Raw genomic sequence first — 19,594 nt, 5'->3', positions numbered from 1 at the left:
ATTTATTATAAAAGTTGTAGGCTATAAAATTCCCTACAACTTTTGTTTAAACTTTTTTTTCATACGACCAACCGTTTTGAAGGTAGAGCGCGAAGTGCACATCGTACAGTCATATACGGCCTAATGCAAGGTCAAGCGTGAGTTATGGTTATCAGTACGTTATTAAGTCAATTATTTACTTGGAAATTATAATTATTAAACAATGCCTATTATTTATGTACTAACTATTAATTATTTATATTTAATTAAAGTAAGTAACTTGATTATTTATATATAATTATTCATATTTAACTATTTAAGTATAAAATATTATTAATTCTGGATTATATATTTTAGTTTTATTTTAAGTTAACACGACATTATATATCTTTTCTTTAAAACGCGTAAATTTCTCAATACTTATATACCTGGAAATACTTGTCCCTACCCTATGCCCTTTTCTATTCATTGCCGGGACAGATGTTCTATAGTATTCAAGGCCACTCTCTCCACTTTGTATGAGTCAAGATTATTCGTTAGTTTGAAATTGTACCGTTGCAACTACGGACGTACGGTTTTAAGAGCTATGGCTGATTTGTGTTTTATATGTGATAAGAAACTTTCAGAAGGAGTTTCTGTGAATGTCGTACGTGGTTTACAAACTTTAAAAACTGCAAGTATTGAAAGAAATGATGGACATATAGACTATTTAAATACTTTAAGTTCTGTAAATGTGCATTCCGAGTGTCGAAAAGTGTACACGAGTAAAAATGTTATTATTGCATCAAAACGACGCACAGATGAGAGTGAACCTTCAACGTCAAGTGCACCTCGTAAAAAACGAAATGAAGTCTTTGATTTTGGAAAGTTATGCTTATTTTGTGGCCAAGAAGCTGATGAAATAGCAGAAAAGAAAAAAAAATTAAAGTATAGACGGACAATAAGTAATGTAAGTACTCTTGCATTCAAAGACAACGTAATTAAGAGAGCAGAAGAACGAAACGATTCCTTAGGAGAATTAGTAAAGGAACGTATATATTACGAGTATGATTTGATCGCTGCTGAAGCAAAGTATCATACTATTTGCTATACCAACTTTTTAACCCGAGTACCATCTGCAGATAAAAAGCCTCGCCAAGATGATCAAGTCACTCAAGCAATGAAGGAGATTTTTTATTATATAGAAAATAATGAAGATTCTCAATTTACTTTGAAAGAACTTAAAGATGCCCCTACGGAATACATACCTGACGATAAGACAATTATTACAAAATTACAACAAAAGTATTTAACTGATATAATAATCACAAAAAAAATTGGATCATTTACAATTATATCTTTCCGTGATACACAGCTTAACGTATTATCAAAAGCTTGGTACGAAAATAAAAAAAGTACTCCTGTAGAAGAACGTCTACGGATTGTAGAAGCTGCTGCGGCTATTATTAGGGAAGACATCAGATCATCTGTAGTTGAAACAAAAACGTATCCACCTCCGAATAAAATGCTAGATTGTATTAATGAAGAAATACCAAAAACATTATCACATTTTTTGGAAGAAATGATATTAAAAAATAGAAAAGGACAAGTAGATCATTTAAAAACGAAATGCACATCTATTAGCCACGCAATAATGGCTTCGATACGAGAACGTTCATTTTCATCACAGCTACTGTTGGGCCTTTCCGTATTTCTTCACAGAAGATATGGGTCTAAAAAATTGTTGGATGTTTTATCATCTTTAGGATTTGCTGCATCATATAGTAATACCATACAGTATGAAGTTTCATCAGTTTACCATCCACAACCTCGTATTTTACCATCAGAGTCTGGTGCGTTGGTACAATATGTTGGAGACAATGCAGATATTAATGTCAGTACTCTTGACATTGTTATGGGAATGATAAAAATAATTACTCCGAAAGATGCTGTAATTTATGATGATCGCATAAAAAAATGTACAACTAAACCGAGTGCAAAAGAGTTAGCAGCAATATCACATGTATCTCTTTTAGCATATGAAAAGCCAGTTGTACCTGGGAACAGCAAGATTCAAGTCCAAAATCTACATGATGATCAAGTACTGATTGAAAAAAAATTTAATGCAGTTGATTTGTTGTGGTTATACGGAAAATGGAAGAATCTTTCACCGTTGCCAGGGTGGAATGGCTATCTTCAACAACTTACGAAAAATAATCAAAATTTTTCAATTTCTCAGGTTATATTTCTACCTTTCATTGATCATCCTGCCAGTAATTTAGACACAATTTATACAACTTTACATAGTGCTATAAATATTGCCAAGTCACATCAACAAAAAACGTGCATAATTACATTTGATCAGCCCCTGTACTCAAAAGCACGTGAAATGGTTGCTGCGTCAGATGCAAACTCAGACTTGTCTAAAACAGTTGTCAAACTTGGAGGATTTCATATGCTCATGTCTTTTCTTGGATGCATAGGACATGTAATGGACGGTAGTGGTCTCAAGGAAGCTTTAAGTAAAATATATGCTACAAATTCGGTCGACAAAATGTTGAATGGTCACGCTTATGCAAGAAGTATCAGAGGCCATATATTATTACGACTTGCATTATCAATAAAGATTTTTGAAGAGATGAAAATTGAAAATTGTGTGTTAGATGAGTTAATTGAACAGATAACTAGTCGCGATGTTTCCTACGAAGATGTTGAAGGATGTACGAGCAGCTCCAACTCGTTAATTGATCAATTTCAGGATAAACTAAAAGAATTAAAAGCTCGAGGTCCCACGGCACAGTTATGGGTGCAATATTTTGAAATGGTATCAATAGCCCTAGATTTCATTCGCGCTGAAAGGCTGGGACTTTTTCAAGAACATTTGGATGCAGTGCGAAAAATGCTGCCCTATTTTCATGCTGGTGGTCATTTCCTATATGCGAAATCAGCTCATTTGTATCTTCAAGATATGTTAAAGCTTGAGGAGACAATGGATCAACAGGCTTTTGAGAACTTTAAAAACGGATTCTTTACTGTAAAACGAACAGAAAAATTCAATTCTGGTACATGGACAGACATGGTAATCGAGCAAAGTCTGATGAAATCTATGAAGACAGAAGGAGGAGTATCTCGAGGCCGAAGTACACAAGAAAGTGTTCTATGTAAGTGGGTATATGCTATGTATGCCACGAATACAATTTGTGAAGAAATTGAACGATTTTGTAACATTTCTTTAGATTCTGTGGACCAACATGTTGATGCTAGAGATTCACGAATAAAAAGGGATGATACTGATGTAAATGAACTGGTTGGTTGGTTTACGCTTCATAATCCCTTTCCAAATACGAATCAGTTGGTATCCTTAGCTTCAGGAATCGTTGGAAATGACCAAATTAATTGTCACCGAGCCCATGAAATCGGATTGCAATCTATGGTAAAGATAACTGGTTTGAACTTCAACGAAATAAAGTTAAAACGCGTCGATAAGGTTTTACCGCTTTCAGCCATTAACAAATCTGTCAAAATTAATGATTGTAAAGTTTCTATAGATCCAATGTTACTTTTCCATAGAATAACTGTAACCAAAAAATTTGAAAGTAATTTACAAGAATATCTTCAGTATGAACTAAGCCCGTATCCGACATCTTTATTTGATAGTAATGGCATGAGAAAAACCACGAAAGCAACATTATATGACAATATGATGCCTGTCGTTATCGATCTTGATGAAAATAATGTAACATACATCATCGATGGTGGATTTCTTCTGCATCGCGTCGTATGGAGCAAAGACGATACTTTCTCTATTATTTTAAATAAGTACATTAAATATTTACAAACACATTATGGCTCAGCAATTGTTGTTGTATTTGACGGATATTCGGACTATAGTAAAAATATTAAAGCACTGGAACAACGAAGAAGAACTGCTGCACTTTCAAAATCATATGAAGTTTGTTTTGACGAAACAATGGTTGTGCCAATCAGTCAAGAAAAATTTTTATCAAATCGGTCTAATAAAAAAAAAATTATCGACATGCTTGTTGAAAAATTTAAAACTGTTAATATCACAACAAAACAAGCCAGAGATGATGCTGATGTTCTCATCATTGACACAGCTATTGCCTTATCAGAACATCAAAAGACTGCTGTCATCATAGGAGAAGATATCGATTTGCTCGTTATTTTAATTGGACGTACTCAGTCACATCATCAGGAAATTTTTTTGAAAAAAGTTGGCAAAGGCAATGTCAAAACACAAATATATTCTACTAAAAGTTTTGACCAATATCCTCGTACTAAAAAGCACATTTTATTTTTACACGCATTCAGTGGCTGTGACACGACTTCTGCGCTATTTAAAAAAGGGAAAAAAACTGTTACTAGAGCATTGGAAAAAATTCCTGATTTAGATAAACTGGTGGAAGTATTTCAACAAGAAAACTGCCCAAAACAAACATTATTAGAAAATGGAGTGCGCATCTTGTTGGCATTATATAATGCTCCAAAATCTGAGGACAACATTGATCATTTCCGCTACACGCAATTCATCAAATTTACAAAACTAAATAAACCTGTACAACTGTCAACACTTCCACCAACAAGTGTAGCAGCTCATCAACACATAAAACGTGTCTACTACCAGATTCAAACGTGGTTAGGGAAGGACTTAGAACCTCAAGAATGGGGCTGGATGCTTGAAAATGAAATCCTGGAGCCCATACGAACGTTATTACCTCCAGCACCAGCCGAACTACTAAACGTAATATTTTGCAATTGCAAAAATGGTTGTGGTTCCCGCTGTGGATGCAGAAAATCAGGGCTACTATGTTCTTTAGCTTGCGGCCAGTGCAACGGACAAGCTTGCCTCAACGCTTCACTGTATCCAAGTAATCCCGATGAAGAAAATACATATGATCCCGATATTCTGGAAGGTTTGGAGATGAACATGACAGATAATGAGGATGATGACAATGAATCGAACATTTTTGAGCGACAAGAAGAAGAAGAAGACGAAGAAGAAGAAGAAGAAGATAATTAGCTTCCATTTCCAATTTCATTACAATTAAAATCAACAAAGATACTTTTGATATTTGAACTCACATTTTGATAAATGTATATTATGCCGTATTTAATAATAAATAAAAATATGTGTAAAATATATACTCTTACTATCATTTTAACTTAAAATAAAACTAAAATATATAATCCAGAATTAATAATATTTTATACTTAAATAGTTAAATATGAATAATTATATATAAATAATCAAGTTACTTACTTTAATTAAATATAAATAATTAATAGTTAGTACATAAATAATAGGCATTGTTTAATAATTATAATTTCCAAGTAAATAATTGACTTTATAACGTACTGATAACCATAACTCACGCTTGACCTTGCATTAGGCCGTATATGACTGTACGATGTGCACTTCGCGCTCTACCTTCAAAACGGTTGGTCGTATGAAAAAAAAGTTTAAACAAAAGTTGTAGGGAATTTTATAGCCTACAACTTTTATAATAAATGCAAATCTCATTTAACCGATAGGAAGCCAGATATTCGCGAAAAACCGATTTTTGTGACCTTTGACCTTGAATATCTTGAGACGCGGACACGATAACGATTGTGACTTTTGAGACAACATTTAGAATGACAAAACAAAGGTTCATACCAATTTGCAGCTTATTATCTTTCATTCCGAGGTGAAAGCCCTAATATGACTGGGCTATTGTACGTTTACTAGATATAGCATCAGATTACTAAAAAAAAACTAATGATTAGGTAATATTTGTTTCACGTTTTTGCTCAAATTCATTCATTGAAATGTTGTTGGCAATACAGCTGTTGTACATCATTATTTTTACGCGACTAGTAGCTTTTAATATGGCAACAAAAAAGGCTTACATTGAACCATAGAGTAATTATCTAACACATTATTTTATAAAATATATGTTTAACGGATTACACATAGATCGATTACACAATATAAATAATTAATATAATGTATTTATCCCGCCGTTTCGTGGACTTTACAGTAAGTAGAACATTTTCACGGACGACGTGTATTTTTGAAGTGAAAATTTCTTAAGTGGTGCAACAGCACTTTTGCGATGGCTATAAAATGTTAAACTCGCATCAGGACACGTGACCTGATCGAAAATTCGTAAGACAGTCGTTTAAATTATGGATGAAAGTTGATTTTTCTGAGAGATAAACTTTTTAATGTAATATTGTAATAGTTCCTAAGTGTTAATTTTTTTCTGTAATATAAATTGTCATTTTTGTGCACATAAATGCTAGCACCTTTATACTGATAAGGAAACAATAATTATTCCCTAACCATTCCAAAGTATTAAAAAATTTACAACATTCTTGTCCAATTTTTGACTTAGGCACTTTGGAGTGCAACCAGTTTTTTTATCTTGTATTTTGGTTTGAGCTGATGGTCTCTTTAACAATGCTCTATATAAGTAATAAAAAAATATACACGGTATCTAGCCATCACAGCTCCTGTTAATGGGTACTTTACCGCAATTTATTGGCCCAGTAGTATTTGCTGAGGATGGATGGGTTTTAGCAGAACTGACATTGTTTTCACAATGTATATTATATATATGTAATTGCTTGCGATAAAATAGAACCAGATATTGATCTTAACTTTGTCCAAGGTGTCTACTATTTTTGTTATTGTTTTTCTGGCATTGTATCAAGTGACTGCTGTCACATTGACGCGCTGTCAAACAGCGGGTCAATGAGAGTAATGACTCGTAAGTGTTCTGACTGATTAAGCTCTGCAAGGGACAAACACTAGCGGTCGTATTACGATTTTCTCGAGTCAATTCCATTTTCTCAACGACTAAACAAGTTTGACAAGACCTTGTGACAAGATTGAGAATCTTTTTTTAAATAAATAAATGGTATTCGATTTTTAAAACCAAGGAGTTTTCAACTAAAAAGATTTTAATATGACAGGAACAATGGAAATATTCCATTCCCGATACTTTTAGTGCAGCCTATGTATTAAACGCGAAGTAGATAATCCAAGTTTAAAACTTTTTTGTCTTTACCTATGTCGTTACAGAATTACATGACAGGGCGAAGTAATTTAAATAATATTTTTAGTTGGTTCTCTGGGTCCGACTATAGTCTGATTCCTCTAGAAGTGTGCAGCTGATCCAGGTTCCATGTGCCTATAATTATGGTGTTTGATCTGAGGTCCTGTAGGTAGACTCTTATTGAAACCATTTCAATCAAGTTTGCAACAAAATCCACACAAACTACAATCAACAGGTAATCAAAAGGTTTCGTCAAACTGAAGTTAAAATTCCGAACAAACTGCTGTCATATTGAAATTTAAAAAATTCAAATTCAAAAACACTTTATTCGTGTAGGTCACGGAAATGACACTTATGAATGTCAAAAAAAAATTTTTTCTTATTGAATTTACCGCTACTTCGTAAAGGGTTGAGCTAATGAGAAGAACTAGCAAGAAACTCAGCGCTTTAAGTCAAGATTTACATTTTAATTGTCTTACAAATCATTTCAACTACAGTATATGCAAAGTGACGTAACAAAATTCAAATTTTCTTTCGCAACGTAAATGAATTAGTGTAGGTTTAGAAATTCAAAATGCCAAACAATGACGTTCGTGACGAAACTTCGGAACGAATGGAACCGTAGTAGGAAACACCCGAAACATCGATCGAAACTTCGTTTTTCGTTGAATAAGAGTAGACCTACTGTTCCTAGCATAGTCTAAAAGGCATAAAAGGCATTTATTTTCTCAAAATTGATTCCTTTAGAATTCTTTTTGATGTCATTTCTAATAACTACTAGATACTACTACCGCTTCGTAAACAAATGGCACTCTGAGAGAAAAGAAGCAGCGCAAGAAACTCTCCCAGAATTCTTTTTTTGCGCTCTTTTCCATAAAAATATACAATATGGTACAGTCAACTCTATCGCTATAAAATAATCACAATCTAGTCCCAGGCTGTCCGGTCATTTAGATATTCAGCAGTGGAGTAATAGAATTTACGACAGAGCCTTTTTTTTTTTTTTATAGAACATTTAAATTTATTTATAGATAATGCCTGAACACTGGCTGGGACTTTATTATAGAAGTGTATACATTTACCCTTAAAGCTTTTCTCTATCTTATGAAGCCTACTAGAATTAGTTACAAGCAATCCCTTATTTCTAGTGTTATAATAATGAAAATCACTATTAAGAGCAAAAAGGTGACGATTATTGTGAACGTATATTGAATTTTCATAAATGTACTGACAATGAATAGTCATAATATTTATTTCTTTAAATTTTTCTTTGAGAGACTGTCTATAACTGCTAAATGATTTGTGTTTGACAGGTGGCATTGATTCGCATGACAGCCGATGGGAGACTCCCCGCTGAACAACGCAGGAATTACAAGAATGTTGTGGACGCGCTCTTGAGGTATACATTTTATATCATAAACATAATATGCAAGTGGTACTAGAACAATACAGTAATAGAACAATACAGTAATAGAACAGTACTTTATCTTCATAATACTGCACCCGAATCGACGCACGCACACATACACATGGTTTACACGGTTGCTAAGCAATCTTGGGAAGACTATTGAGTGCCACGCCGTACGCTGCCGAGACAATCGTCGCGTCGTCAATCTATTTGTATGTAACAACCCTAGCGTTCCGCTTAGACGCAGTTATAAATTTCAAGGAGACCGCTGAGTTAGGCCTATCCAAAGAGTATAATAATATATAGGGAAAAGAGAGCCCTCTCTACGCATTATGAGCTGTCTATTTGCAAACTAGCGCCATCTGGAGATTGGCCCCCAAAATTACTCTATATAAGCTCGAAATTTTAAAATTCATTTTGTTGTGACGCAATTAAATAACTAACTCTACTTTTTAATGTAGGTATTCCAATTTTTTACCATGTTGAAATTGCGCGTAGAGTTAGTTATTTAATTTTGTCACAACATAGAACATAAAGGATAGATTAAGTAGTGCAAATATGCAAAGTGGAACACGAGAGCTATATATACATGCGCAAACGCTAGAAGTAGCCGCCATTTTATGACCAGTGGGCAGTGACACAAATAAAGAAAATTGAAAGGTTTCAAAGCGAGTGACAGCTGACAAAGCTATCATTTTCAGGCCAACTAACAGATGGCACTACAGTTTTCTGAAAACGTCACTTTAAGGCGTCTGTCCCACCCCTGGGCCTATCGCAGACGATACACTTTTTGTGCTATCGAGTCTGCGACACTCGAAAAGTCTGCATTGCGTGCAAAATGTCTTTGACAAATATTTCACAGACTCAACGCATACGACGTACATTTTCGGTCATTTTGGTCGGCAGAACTGTAGGAATGTACACTCAATGAAAGTAAAGAGATTGCAGTGTATTATTTCGTACATGAGCTACAAAAAAAGAAAAATAAATAAAGAATTTTGGATTAGTTCTATTCTTTCAGAAAGATTATTAAAGGGACCGTTTCATAAACATTCAATTCTAAAACTATATCCAATTAATTTTTTAAAATTTTATAAATGTCTGTTACTACACTTAACGAGCTGCTAATTATATGAAACCTGCTTAAAAAAATTTGCATTGAAAGTGCTGCCACCTATTCTATTAGGTACGCTGCAACTTCACCACGATGGCGATAATTTAACATACATGATAGATGGATAGATGGATCTAGTGATAGCAAAAACTCACTTGAATGGCCCTCCTTATTTAAAGGTGACTGCTGAACTTAATAAACGAATAATAATTTCCAACGACACAAAACAAACATCAGTATGCATCCAATACGGTCTACAACAATAGTAAAAAGTAAAAACTATAAACATAATTAGCGCCATCTAGCGGCGGTACCCTAAGAGCGTAAAAATAACGCAGCGCCATCTCTTGGCCTGGGTACACTGATTTTACAAAATAAAAAGATGATTGAGCACATCTATCTCTAGTATATATCTATGCCCTAGGCGTCGCGTCGCGTGAGCGTCGTCTGCGTGAGCGCGTGTAGTCGCGAACACGCATATTTTGTATGTCAGACTTTGCGCGTCGTATGCACATTATTGTATAGTTTTATTATGACAGACTAAAAAGTGCGGCACGGATAGTTTGTCGTCTGCGATTAGGCTACTGTTCTTTTACATGTACAATGTACGAGGCATTATATTGATGGTTTGTGACGTCACGCGTATTTTAGTATTAAGTATCGCGCAGTACTACTAAGAATCCGTTAATGTCAACCAGTCTGTCGATTGGGCTGTATTATCTCTGGTTAATGTTTATGTCCGTCGATAGGATAGTCCGCGAGGAAGGCGTGTTGAAGCTGTGGCGAGGGGCCACGCCCACCGTGAGTCGTGCGATGGTCGTCAACGCGGCGCAGCTGAGTACCTACTCGCAGGTAGACAGACGAACACACTGAATTCTTCTACAAGCCACCACCTGTGATTCGGTTTTGAAAGTTTTCTCATTGTATTTCGTAGAAATATCAAACTCCTTCATTTTAAAAATATGTTTTTGCAAATAAGTAATAATATTGACACAATTTTTACACAAATTATCTTGCCCCAAGTTAAGCATATATAGCCTATGGTATGGGTTACAAGACAATGATATATTTAATATAATATACGTACTTAAACATACATAAATTCATGTAAACATACATAAATACATTTAAACATCCATGACTCGGAAACAAACAAAGTAATATAATATATTTCACCATGCAACGCATAGCAGTGCTCTGTGAACGGCTGGATCACTTGGCGTTGCGTAGAGACGTCGCTTCATTGTGTGTCTTCTACCGCATTTATCACGAGGAGTGTTCCGAAGACCTGTTCCACCTGATTTCTGCCGGCGAATTCCACCTTCGCACGACACGCCGCAAATTAACATCATCCCCACCATCTGGATGTGTGGCGGTCCTCCACAGTGCGGTTTTCAAGGAGCTTACTTTCACGTACTATAAAGCTATGGAATGAGCTTCCTTGTGCGGTGTTTCTGGGACGATACGACATGGGTACCTTCTTTAAAGGCCGGCAACGCTTTTTCGCTTCCTCTGGTGTTGCAAGAGAATGAGGACGGCTGTTATCACTTAACACCACGTGACCCGTACGCTCGTTTGTCCTCCTTTTCCACAAAAAAAAATTAGAACAATGTAGATTTAATTTGTGCGAACACTGGAATTCATAACACTAGTGAGATATTCCCAAGGGTGTCACTACACTTTACCTAATATACAATATAGGGATCGAGCAAGCTATCGACTGTAAGGTACATCCTATAGGTGGAGCCAAGACCGAACAGTGAAACCATAAACTTAGTATAGTAGCGTAATAGACAAACACTCTCCTCATAACGGCGAGACTAAATGTAAAATGTTCATGTGTGCTAGTTTTACAGATGTGTTAGTGACTTAGTGAAGTGTGTATTATTTTGCTTTTGGTCAATCCCTATGACAAATTTTGATAAACGGCGTCATATTCACGTATACATTATAGGAACGAAGTTCCTTAGGCTTAAGGCTTGGAGGAGATAGGGATTTTGCTGCGGGACCGAACTGAAAAAAATGTGATAGTAAAACCGTAAGAAAAAGTCCGTGGAATAAAATCGTTAAATGAGACGTGCGCAGGCGCGACAGTCGTTTCTATTTCTATGTAATTTTATGTTGTCAAACAAAAATAAAGAGACATATTTTGTTATTTTAATTGATAATTTGGATTACGATTTTTTTTATTTTACGTAATTTATTATTTCCTAAAATACTGAATTTCCTAAATACGTTCCTGTACTTAAATAAAAACTAATCTGCAAAATTTAAGAAAAAAATCAAGAAAACCTACATAAAATTGAACACGATTTTTTTTTTTACAAATTGTGTCGATCCTACATTAGCCGAAGGAACTTCGTTCCTACCTGGTGTCCCACGACACCACATCTTTTTATTTTATGATTTATTAACACATATTTTCTTAATTAGGCATACAGTGTTTACTGCATATATAAAATGTATTTTAATGCATATGTTGTACGAAAATAAACATCACGAAAGAAGTATTTAAGAATGATTATTTACCTGTGAAATGTTTCTTTAGTTGGAATGTTGCTATATGTAACACTATAATCTAATACAGAACACGACACCAATATATATTTTTAGTTTTAACACAGAACAATAACGATAAAAACACTAATAATATTAAGACGCGGTCGAATTTGACAGGAGACTAATGGACACTAAATTATTTCAAAACGGTTTCATCTTCATATATTTTCACACCTAGGTTTTAGGTATAGTTATCTCACTTTCACACAGGGTTCGTCTTTTATGGTAGTATACCAAGGTTTATATTAGGTTTAATATTTATTTCTTATTCCGTTGGGTAAAGAGCGCTGGAGGCGTAGGTTCAAGTAAATATTATAAATTTGTATACCTACCCTGAACTTAATTATGTGTTATGATTTTTATTATGACCTCTATTTTTTATATTAATGTTTACGTTTCAAAAGGCGGCCATTTTATTCCTTATGTCAATACGCAGGCTAGAGAAATATTTGCGAAGCGCGTTCCCGACGGCATCACACTACATTTCTGTGCGTCTATGGTCTCCGGGTTGATCACAACAATTGCTTCGATGCCCGTCGATATCATTAAAACGAGGTGAGTTGATATTTCGTTTGGTAATAAATGTAACCAAATACATATTAATATTGTATTGGAAATATGTAACGAATTCTTTATCTGCCAGTTTCTTCTGTTGCAAAGCACCAATTGCTCAATAGCAATCATTTTGTTTCCGATGCGGTGGTGAATGAGTTGACATTAAAAAGAGAAAATTGGGAAAAGTTGATGATTTTTGACGCATTACTTATCTTAAAAAGTGCCAATTAAAAGACTTTCCAAAAAAGGGATTTGTGCGGTTTTATGAAACATTAATACAAGTGAAAAATTTTTTTTCGCAAAATGACAGATATCAGCATAATAATCTTAATAAAAAAATATAAATATTTTGCTTTACTCTTATTCAAAAAATAAAAATTAATAAAACAAAACTCTTTGTCCATTAATGAATTGACCCCTGATCAGCGGCGGGCTGTAATGCGACATGCGGTAGATGGTCGAAAAAATTTGTGGCGATGTAATAAAAGTTTCACATTAAAAATCGCAGACTTCTTACATGTATTACTTGCTTATATTCTTGATAATGTAATACATAGACACATAAATGAATTTGCTAAAGACGGAATGTTAACACCAGGAACAGACATAAACTTATAATGCCTACTATTCGGCTAAGTTGAGTGACTTAGTAAGTTTTTTATGGAGCGTTGTATATGCTTTTACAACAAGATCCTAGAAAATGTTCAGAACAAAAGTATTACGATATTTAAAAGAATTGTTTTAAAAACGTTTGTGTGGTAAAGGTTCCTATAACATAAATGACATGATGATGAATTGACAGATTGGGAATAGAGCGACCGCCCTCAGGCTATTAAATAATAAGTTTAATTTTACAATTTTACCTTGTAAACATATTTTATGATGAAAAAAAGCCCGCTGAGTTTTTTGCGCCCGTTCTTCTCAAGTCCTGAGGCATTATTTTTGTAATGAGTGGTAGTTCTTGACTTTCAACAAGTGATGTCACATCCAATTTTGAATAGAAATATTTGAATTTGAATATATTCATTTAAAAACAAGGTAACTGAAAGTATAATGTAACGACTTAAAAAAGACTTTCGGCCATATTGCCAACTTTATCAAGTAATTACTTATTCCAGGATACAAAACGCAGCAAAGGGTGAGAGTCAGCTGGTTGTTGTGACAAGCCTGCTAAGGAATGAGGGCGTCCTGTCGCTGTGGAAGGGCTTCCTGCCGTACTACGCCCGGCTGGGACCCCACACTGTACTCACCTTCATATTCCTGGAGCAATTTAACGCGGCCTACCTCAAATACTACTAATTGGTAGATTTTCGTAGGAATACCAACCGATACCAAGTTAGTAGAATATGGTAGGATTAAACTTTTTATCATCAATTTTGTAGCTCCAAGCAACCTATATTATTAAGTTTTAAAATTGATAGGAGTTGGCTGTAAAAGAACAACTTTGCTATCACTTGTTCGTTTATAAAGTTAACTTACTAGAAACTGTTTAGTAGAATTTGGTAGTTATTTGTTTTATATAATAATTGAAAATTATGTTGCTTCCTATAGAATTAGGTAATACATATTTATTTTTTATAACAATACTAAAAGTATATATATAATTTTGTAGCGACTGAAATGTCTCTAATGAAGAAGAACTCGAGATTTCGTAACTCAACAATAAGTTTAAGCACAAAATGTAGATAAACGGTCTTTGATATAAATATTGAATCTCGGATTGTACAAATCAGCTTATCTGATTATTTTAACAGGGCTTGTTCGTAGGGAGAGCACTCAACTTAAAGAACATGTCCCTTTTGTAGCATTTCTAAATGTAATATATAAAATTCTCGTGTCATGGTCTTAAACTTTGAACTCCTCCGAAACGGCTTGACCGATTCTCATGAAATTTTGAGTGCATATTGGGTAGGTCTGAGAATCGGACAACATCTAGTTTTCATCTCCCTAAATGTTAAGGGTGGCCCACACGATTTTTTTTTTGACTTTTTTTTTAATTTGTTTGATTATGAGTCAGCATTAAAAAATACATACAACCTCAAATTTTCACCCATCTACGATCAACAGTTACTGTTGTATCGCGATTTTAATATCGGCTATACAAAGTTTGCTGGGTACGCTTGTAAAATTATATATTGGCTCGATCACTTCATGAAAGGGAAGTGTTCCGAAAAGGGCAATAAATCAGGATCCTCAATAGCCATAAACCTGATATTTCTCCGGCTCCCTCTGTTATCAACCCTTTTATACACTATTAACCTAAGCATTTTCGTAACGCAACCCGGTGTCGGTGACGCGGCTGGTTTACTAATAAAGTAAATATTATGAAATATTTGGCTTGAGTAATCTCTTCTCCAGTCCCCCTTAGTCAACTCACCCCGAACTAGCGTTACGCAGCCAAGCGTGACAGCTCATTCTCATTCAATACCCACAAGCTAAAATGTTATCGCTTCATAAATGTATGGTGTCAGTAATGTAGTCTGGCCATCCTAGATATTGCAAGAAAAATTGTTTAACGTAGAAAGTGCAGTGCAGCTTTATACGATATAAAATATCATAAAGTAGATATATTAAGGATTATTTTATTTTTAGACACATTTTTAAATATTGTTATTATTTTTTTATTTTAAAATTAAAACATGATAAAAGAAACTAAAAATATTAACTTGTTTTCCATTAATTGTACTTCTTGAGTGATATCAATCGTTTGGTGCCTGCGGGATACATGAATGTTTGCTGTGCCACATATATTTTTTACGAATATATATGGCTCACTACGAGGCTTGATATTCTAAAACACGCTAACACTATTTTGTTGTATTTAGTTAGGTCAGGCAATTTATTATGATTAAATGACTCAGACTCAGACTGAGATCCAGATCCTTATAGCGTGTTTGATTTCATACTACCCATACACCACCAAAGGAGACCTTTTTGAGACTATTGTACAATCGTATTGATTAAGAAACCTATTTATAAATTAATTTACAGTAAAGTTAAAATTCCTGCAAACATTACTCTTAATCAAATTTTTTATCAGTTTCCTTTTTATATGAAGAAGGACGGCGTTTTTTTGATTTTTTTATTATAATAATGCAGAAAGTATGCTCTCAAGTCAGTGTGGCGGCTTGTAAACTATTTGGCTTCCTATGGCCAAATTGGAAAACACTTTCTTAAGCCAAAACCTGCACTGTTATTTTTTTTTTGGTCTGGGGTTTATGTATTTGACATCTCACAGAACTGTCATACTAAACGTCGAGTTTCGTTGTGATTTGAGATTATGATACGAAAATAAATAATCGTTTGAATCGATATTTAAATGTAACTTTAAATTATTCAAAGTTATTAATTGATTTAGATAAATTTTATTGATGCCAAATTAATATTGCTTCCTAGTGAAAGTGCCAGATGTAGCCAAATAGGTTTTGTAGAATTGCTTTATACTATTTTCTTTCATAATGGCATTAACGGCCGTTCCCAATATTCAGTCTACCTCTTGAGATAAAAATCGTGACTATCGTTGACTTTTCTGTCCCAATAAACTTATCGACGGTAACTCGCCTTGTCCGTACACGCTGTCTGTCATTGGGACGACGTATAGCTTACCAGCAGCGATAGAAGTTTGTATTGAAATTTCAATTCACGCGTCCCAATATAAGGCGATAAGAATGACATATCGGGTATATTGGGACAGCTTCAGATTATTGACAGCTAATTACTGACAGTAGAAGGTAGTAATTTATATTTATCTGTAGATAGTAGATAGGAACGGCCGTAAGAGAAACTGCAAAAAAAATTGTCAGCATGAAATCCATTTGATGTTCGTACATCATCATAAAATGCAATTTAACACGTTTTTGCAATTAGTAACTGATATTTGAATTGCTTGTTCATCTTAAGAAAGGGTTATTTGTACGAAATTTGCTTAAATTGTTATTAATAAGATTTTGCATATTTAGTTGCATAAAAATATTTTGTTTTTAAATTAATCCATTGCTTGGTTGTATAATTTTTATAATGAATTTTGATATCTTGTTTTATTTTTGAAGCTTTTTTTTTTTTTGTAAAATTGGTTTATGAATATTTTCTATTTTTGATTAATATTACTAAACTTTGTTGAGTTTCGTTACGTTTTGTATAATTGTTAAAATAAATATGTTTTTATTACTTAGGTACTACTATTTTAGTTTTAGTTCATTAATGTGAACAAATTACATTTAGTGAGATATTGTTTGTAGTAGGTATGACACGGACGAGTGAAAAAAGAAGGACTCCGCGCCGTGATATTAGCAAGTGAGGCACCTTTATAATAATAATTATTATTATTATTTATTTTCAGGCATTTCACCCATAGATTTACAAACAATATTAACTTAAATTACATTACATTGTTGAGTCTGATTTCATTTTAATTAAATTACATATAAAAATTTAAGATAATCAAGATATGGCCACAAATACTTAAATAGTATCGTTTTTACACTTTTTCACAACGCACGACGGCATTTTTAAAATATTTTATTGTGACGCAAACTGATCTGTCACAGACGATGACAATCCTCATAATGGCCGCCGATCGGCCTGTAGTAGTGTAAGTGTGTGCGTGGGGCTATGTATTTACACGTTCATCGGCTTGTTTTGGTGCTACACTGTTATGTAAGGTGACATGGAGTCCTTATTTTTTACTAGTCCGTGGTAGTGTGAAATGTTTTTGTAGTATCTGCTTAAAGAAATTATTAACGCCTTTTAATTGAAATTATGATAAATATAAAACAAAGTTATCTAAAATTTTGAAATTATTTTTTTAAGTTGATTCGTGGCTTTCTATTATGGTTACTAAAGTTAGGCAATGCACACTTATGAAATGATGTTCATTTTTTAATTTATATTTGATATTAGTAGTACGTCTTGTGTAAACCCCGAAACCAGTAGGTATGCCAGTTTCAAATCAAATCAAAATGTAAAAATACGTCATCAGAATTCAGTAAGATAGGTTTATTTAAAACAATTGCTTATTTTTTCTTTTGCCTGTGTTAGGGAAGCTCCGTAGCATCTTCGCGTCCCAAATACAACAGTATCTGTGGTATTTGGGACGCGGTGGCTAACTATCGGCCTTATGAGAAAGCTCATGGTCGCTCAGACGGCAATGGAGAGGGTCGTATATGCTCGCTATATAATATGCTCGGAGTTTCCCTACGAGATCGAAATGAGGAGATCCATAGGAGATCCAAACCGACATAAATGATTGCGAAACTGAAGTGGCAGTGGGCATATAGTTCGACGGACAGATGGCCGTTGGGGCATAAAAGTCTTCGAATGGCGACCACGTACCGGAAGATGTAGTGTTGGTGGGGGGCCTCCACAAGATGGACCGACGATCTGGTCAAGATCGGCGGAATACGGGGACCAGGGCAGCGCAGGACTAATCGTCGTGGAAATCTTTGGGGGATGCCTTTGTCCAGCAGTGGACGTCTACTGGCTGATGATGATAGGTTAGGTTTACTGTACGTGACAAGCTACGTCTAAACATTCGCGATTTGTATGTCACTTTGTGTTAGTGTGCGTGAATTGCTCAAATTACAGGTTAACTTTCAATCTCAGTTTTTCACAGCTGTCACAGTTTATCCAGACGTATAAATGACCTAGGGTTAGATTGTTGAACGTATCGTAACGTCAAATCTGTAAAGAATTTTCATCTAGTAGAGTTAGAGAATATCTCTATAGTCGAAGGTCTTCGGTATTAAAACATACATTTGAGTAAATCAGACGATATGAATAAAACTTCTTTGATTTGCAAACTTCCATTGGGGTTTTCACCTAATCGGTTACTAATAACAAATGATTCTATAATCTACATATAATATTCATAGAAAACCTTTAAATAAGATTACCATTACAATGTTATAAAATTTGCTCTTAGATATTGCCTGATCTATCTTTTTTGTTATCGTTGTAACTGATAAAATTGAATTTTGCGATATTTAGTACTCTGTGAATTATCATGTCTATAGTTAGGCGAATGACGTCACAATACACAGAGTACATAATACTTTTTAATATGTCATTTGACATTTCATTCATGTTAGTACAGTAATAGGTTATGTTACCATTATATATTGTAGGATGTGCTATGTGATATTTATGTAATGTCGATATATATTTTTGTAAACATTTACTGCGAAAATAAACAGTTGTTATATTTATGGTAGTTTTATTAAACAACCCAGTAACCCAAATGTAGTGTATTTATACCCACAAAGATAGTCAGACTCCATGAGAACAGTCTCAAAGCTTGTAGATAACTGCCGGACTATACTGAATACTCTGGGAGCATTGAGTTAGACTTTGATGGGTTCCAAGACATGCAGGGATCGAAGGCAATGAAGACGCCGACGAACTTGCAAGAATTGGTGCTAAAAGCACTCAATTTGGCCTTGAACCCTTCTGCGGTGTCCCAAGAAGTCTTGTTAAATCAACCCTTGATAGTTGATACATCATGTTCACAAGAGTGCAATAAACTCTGGAGCAACATTCCGGGTTTAACCCATTCCAAATCCCTAATCCAAGGCTGCACATAAGGCACTAGGGCTAGGTAGATATAACTTACGCATTCTAACCAAGACACTAACGGAGCACTGCAGATGAAACAAAAACCTCTCAATCTTAGGTCTCAGATACTGCAGAGGGTGTAGATTCTGTAATAGTGCAGATGAAACCCCGTTACATATCCTCACTGAATGGGGTCCGTTAATACGTAAAAGTAGCATCGCTTTGGGAAGCCTAATTCTTCATCCACTTGAGATACCTACTTCAGCTCACTACAAAAGATATAATAAGATTCATGAATGAAATCAATTAATCGGGCGGCACCGATCGTGCTCTTCGTTTAAGCACATCCTAAATATTGCTCTATGGGATTGAGGTCGGGACTTCGAGCTG

General features: G+C 34.5%; 1 protein-coding gene across 1 annotated transcript in view; it reads left to right on the top strand.

The window, feature by feature from the left end:
* LOC126973904 (mitochondrial 2-oxoglutarate/malate carrier protein) overlaps nucleotides 1-18,856 on the top strand; it is a 28,221-nt gene extending 9,365 nt beyond the window's left edge. The window contains exons 4-7 of the mRNA XM_050821272.1: nucleotides 8,333-8,418; nucleotides 10,291-10,393; nucleotides 12,537-12,655; nucleotides 13,774-18,856. Coding sequence (XP_050677229.1) covers nucleotides 8,333-8,418; nucleotides 10,291-10,393; nucleotides 12,537-12,655; nucleotides 13,774-13,954 — 489 coding nt within the window. The 3' untranslated portion in view covers nucleotides 13,955-18,856. The remainder of the gene's footprint in view (nucleotides 1-8,332; nucleotides 8,419-10,290; nucleotides 10,394-12,536; nucleotides 12,656-13,773) is intronic.
* The last annotated feature ends 738 nt before the right edge of the window (nucleotides 18,857-19,594 follow it).

The sequence above is a fragment of the Leptidea sinapis genome, chromosome 30, assembly GCF_905404315.1.
Source record: "Leptidea sinapis chromosome 30, ilLepSina1.1, whole genome shotgun sequence".
NCBI lineage: Eukaryota > Metazoa > Arthropoda > Insecta > Lepidoptera > Pieridae > Leptidea > Leptidea sinapis.
This window is presented reverse-complemented; position numbering and strand designations above follow the sequence as displayed.